This window comes from Cibotium barometz, chromosome 8 (genome assembly GCF_041138505.1).
Source record: "Cibotium barometz isolate CiBa-2024 chromosome 8, ASM4113850v1, whole genome shotgun sequence".
In the NCBI taxonomy this organism is placed as follows: domain Eukaryota; kingdom Viridiplantae; phylum Streptophyta; class Polypodiopsida; order Cyatheales; family Cibotiaceae; genus Cibotium; species Cibotium barometz.
The window spans coordinates 6,618,346-6,621,643 of record NC_141053.1 but is presented as its reverse complement, the minus strand read 5'-3'; the positions used below and the strand labels follow the sequence as shown (position 1 = coordinate 6,621,643).

Here is a 3,298-nt window from a genome sequence, read left to right as displayed (position 1 = left end):
ACAACACCGGGCTTTCTACGTCAGCACCATGTGTGTACAGCCCATGAGCCTTGTGAGGCTGGCTATGCTCTTTTGAGATGCTAAGCATTAATCGATGACATCACCTGTAGTGTGGGAAGTCTGGTGTATGGAAGTTGCTATCTCAACGGGAAGTCTGGTGTATGGAAGTTGCTAGCCTCGTTGAGATAGCAACTTCCATACACCAGACTTCCCACACTACACACACTCAGCGATTCACCTTCACTGCATGGCTTCTTTTGAGGTGCTGCTAAATAGCTGCTAGAGGTTTAAGCATGAAGAGGGACAGCATCAACACCTCCAGCATGGCTTTTTTAGCACCATTGTGCTTCTTTTCTATCAAGTTGGCACTTTTTTTTCATGAGAGCACAAGACAGCCCAAGGGAACTGGTAAAGCTGGGTGTAGAAGCTGTCGCTGTGCCTGCATGCACTCACTTCTCTAACCGCTAAGAAAAATTTGTAGCATCACAGAAGAAATCAATAACTGCAGCATATGCATGTGATACTAAAAAAACATTTTTGTGTTAGACCATAGCCACCATGTATCACACCAACTAAGGGTCTTCACAGATAATCCCCTGCCCACAGGCAGGGAATTGGGGGAGGTTGTATATTCCCAAGTGAAGAACCCCAATGAATCTCTTCAGCTCCCATCGAGAAGAAAAAAGAGGATTAGAAAACATGTAGCACAATGTGTAGCTTCATAACATAAGCTCAGTCGTAGTTCATGCAAGTAGCGGTTAAAATTCTTGTACAACCACCCAGAATCAAGGCACAGTGGTTCTCCTTGACAAAAAGGGCAATTAAGACCTAGGTTTCTCTTTTTTCTCCTTGAATAGGGCAAGAAGTGACACTCCAGAAACCTTCACCACTTTAAACCTGACTCCAGGAATATCACCAACAGCATGACCCTTTCGTCCAAATCCTGCAATCAGGACTTCATCCTGAAGAAAAACAAGAGGCCGTCAAATAACAAGAAGCATGGCATTCCTTAACACAAAGGGAAACTCTATGCAATTCAAGGCCTTGACACACCAACTGTGAAATATCTATGATTGACTCACATTTTCTTCAATATAATTTAAGCAACCATCATTTGGCACAAATGCAGCTATCTTCTTTCCATTCTTGATAAGCTGCACCCTTGCACATTTTCGGATAGCAGAGTTGGGCTGCTTGGCCTCAATACCGCTGCAAACAAAAGAGCACAGCTAGTCACTAATGATATTTGAGACTGGCTGCACAATGAAAAATCAGTGCATCCCTTTGAATAGAGACTTTAAAGTGGCAGAGCTTCATAGGCCAGCGGCCCATAATCACAAAAAGACAGCCACAGTTGGGAATAGATATGTCTTCCATCAACTTAAGGTTTTCCTTACGAGTGTTGATCTCTTATGTAACTTATGGACAGCAATTGTGCTTCTACATGTATAATTGGGCTTGCATTCTCGGACTTAATACAAGATTAGGCTAGACTGCTAGTGTATGATTGTGTTTGTGCAAGTCTACCACTGAAATCCTTCTCTGTTAGCCCTTTCATAGCACCGATGGGTCTATGATGAAAAGGCAAATCTCCAAAACAGGTCTTGGATGGCTCTGTTGAATGCATGAAATTGATTATCAGGAGCAAGAATAACCCACCCTAAGAAAATAATCACTACTATGGATGGATAAAAATGTCACCAAACGTGCTTTGATTCAAATGCATAGCTGCCACACTATTCAAGTTAAGAACGGGAAACCGCTTCAATAGCATCCTCACATCCTCACACAGAAGAAATCATCACCACAAAGGTTCAAAAACAAAAGATGGCATGAGGCCATCAAACCCAAATGAGTTCATGCACCCAAGACCCTCATGATGCCAAAACAAAGTATGTGTTACAGAGCTTACATTTTCTCCAAGACTATGCCTTTGGCATGTGAAGAGCCTGCAAACGGCTTCTTCCATTCATTCCCAAGGTTTCTCTTCTTGTAGGACTTATCAGCCCACAGTTGCGCCCGCCTGTGGTTCTTCAGCTTACGCCCAGCTCCCATACCACGTGTTTTCCTGCAAAACAAACCGCCCCATCAAAGTACTCCTTAGAGAGATCCCCCTAGCTAAAAAACAATTTGTGAAGCAGCTGCTTTACTCAGGGATAGTCAACAGATGGACGGTAAAGCGGCAAGATCCACCCGCTCAAAACTATAAGAGAAATACCAATGTGCAGTAAATTGCGATCTGCGTGCTATGAACCCTAGGAAAAACACAATATTGCAGAGTGGCAAGATCCGCCAGCTAAGCCGTCGCACCTCTGGTGCTACAGAAGGGCAGAATCCTTGCCAAACCGGTCCTGCAGAGAAGCAAAGTCTCCACTACTAACCCCTAAAAGCTATCATGCTGCAAAACGGCAAGGTCCACCTGCTACATCCTGGATACCATCTGGAACATGCAGGTAACCCTGCTAAATCCTAGCCCTTCAGAAGAAAACAGCCCCTCTTCAGATAGTCCATAACGCTGCACAACGTCTAAACAAGCCGCAGCCCGATAAACCCTCACACCGAACCTACAAGACCCTTAAGAACGCCACAGCCAGCAAAACCCGAATTGAACACCATAGCCTGCCAAATCCTCACTTCACGCCATAACCTACAAAACACTAGGAATGAAAAACGAAATACTCACCCCATGGCTGCTGGCGCGAGAGCGAGCTCGAGCCCGAACAAATGCGACCGCAGATGAGGAAAACCCTAACTTGGGATGCAAAGACCTTCAGAACGAAAGATGAAGTCTCTATAGCTTTTGGCCCTAACGTCACCATAATGAGATTACAATTGTAATTTAAAATCTTTTATCTTTTAAAAGGGTATATACGAAATTCATTCTCTTCCTTAGAAGGCAATGGATCAGGCTATGTGTAAAGACCTTAGGCTTATACAGATTCAAATAGGGTATACAAAATTCATTTTCTAAATTTTTCCCCTTTGTATCCAATGCCTGCTCTGGGTGTGAAGGTCTCATCCCCCCATCATACATGTCAGCTGAAATTGCGAGTGTAGGATGGGCGAGGGAGATCGTCCCGTTTGCATGGGTGTCTATTTTTGGTCCAAAAATTTAAGAAATCCATTAAAATTTTTAAATTTTTCATAGGATTTGAGAATTGTTGGGTGAAATTAGAAATTTTGTAGACGATGGGATTCTCATGAGAAATTAGGAATATTCTAGAAATTATTTTTAGAGATCCTAGAAATTGGTATTTTTTAAATATCAACGGTATTTTGGCAAAATTATTTGCTAAAA

The 3,298-nt window shown here is 42.9% G+C and overlaps 1 protein-coding gene across 1 annotated transcript; it reads right to left on the bottom strand.

Moving 5' to 3' along the window:
• Positions 1 to 673: 673 nt before the first annotated feature.
• On the bottom strand, positions 674 to 2,840 carry LOC147635855 (small ribosomal subunit protein uS12). The gene is made up of 4 exons (XM_086801206.1): positions 2,684 to 2,840; positions 1,913 to 2,068; positions 1,083 to 1,209; positions 674 to 962 (listed from the first exon to the last, which is right to left on the bottom strand). The coding sequence occupies exons 1-4, from the start codon at positions 2,686 to 2,688 to the stop codon at positions 822 to 824; spliced, it is 429 nt and encodes a 142-aa protein (XP_086657332.1). The 5' UTR covers positions 2,689 to 2,840; the 3' UTR covers positions 674 to 821.
• Between the last annotated feature and the right edge of the window lie 458 nt (positions 2,841 to 3,298).

Excerpts from the sequence above, each read along its gene's own strand:
- LOC147635855 (XM_086801206.1), bottom strand. Across the intron at positions 1,210-1,912 it reads GGCATAGTCTTGGAGAAAAT|CGGTATTGAGGCCAAGCAGC; the intron begins GTAAGCTCTGTA and ends TTTTGTTTGCAG. Across the intron at positions 963-1,082 it reads TAAATTATATTGAAGAAAAT|GATGAAGTCCTGATTGCAGG; the intron begins GTGAGTCAATCA and ends GTTTTTCTTCAG.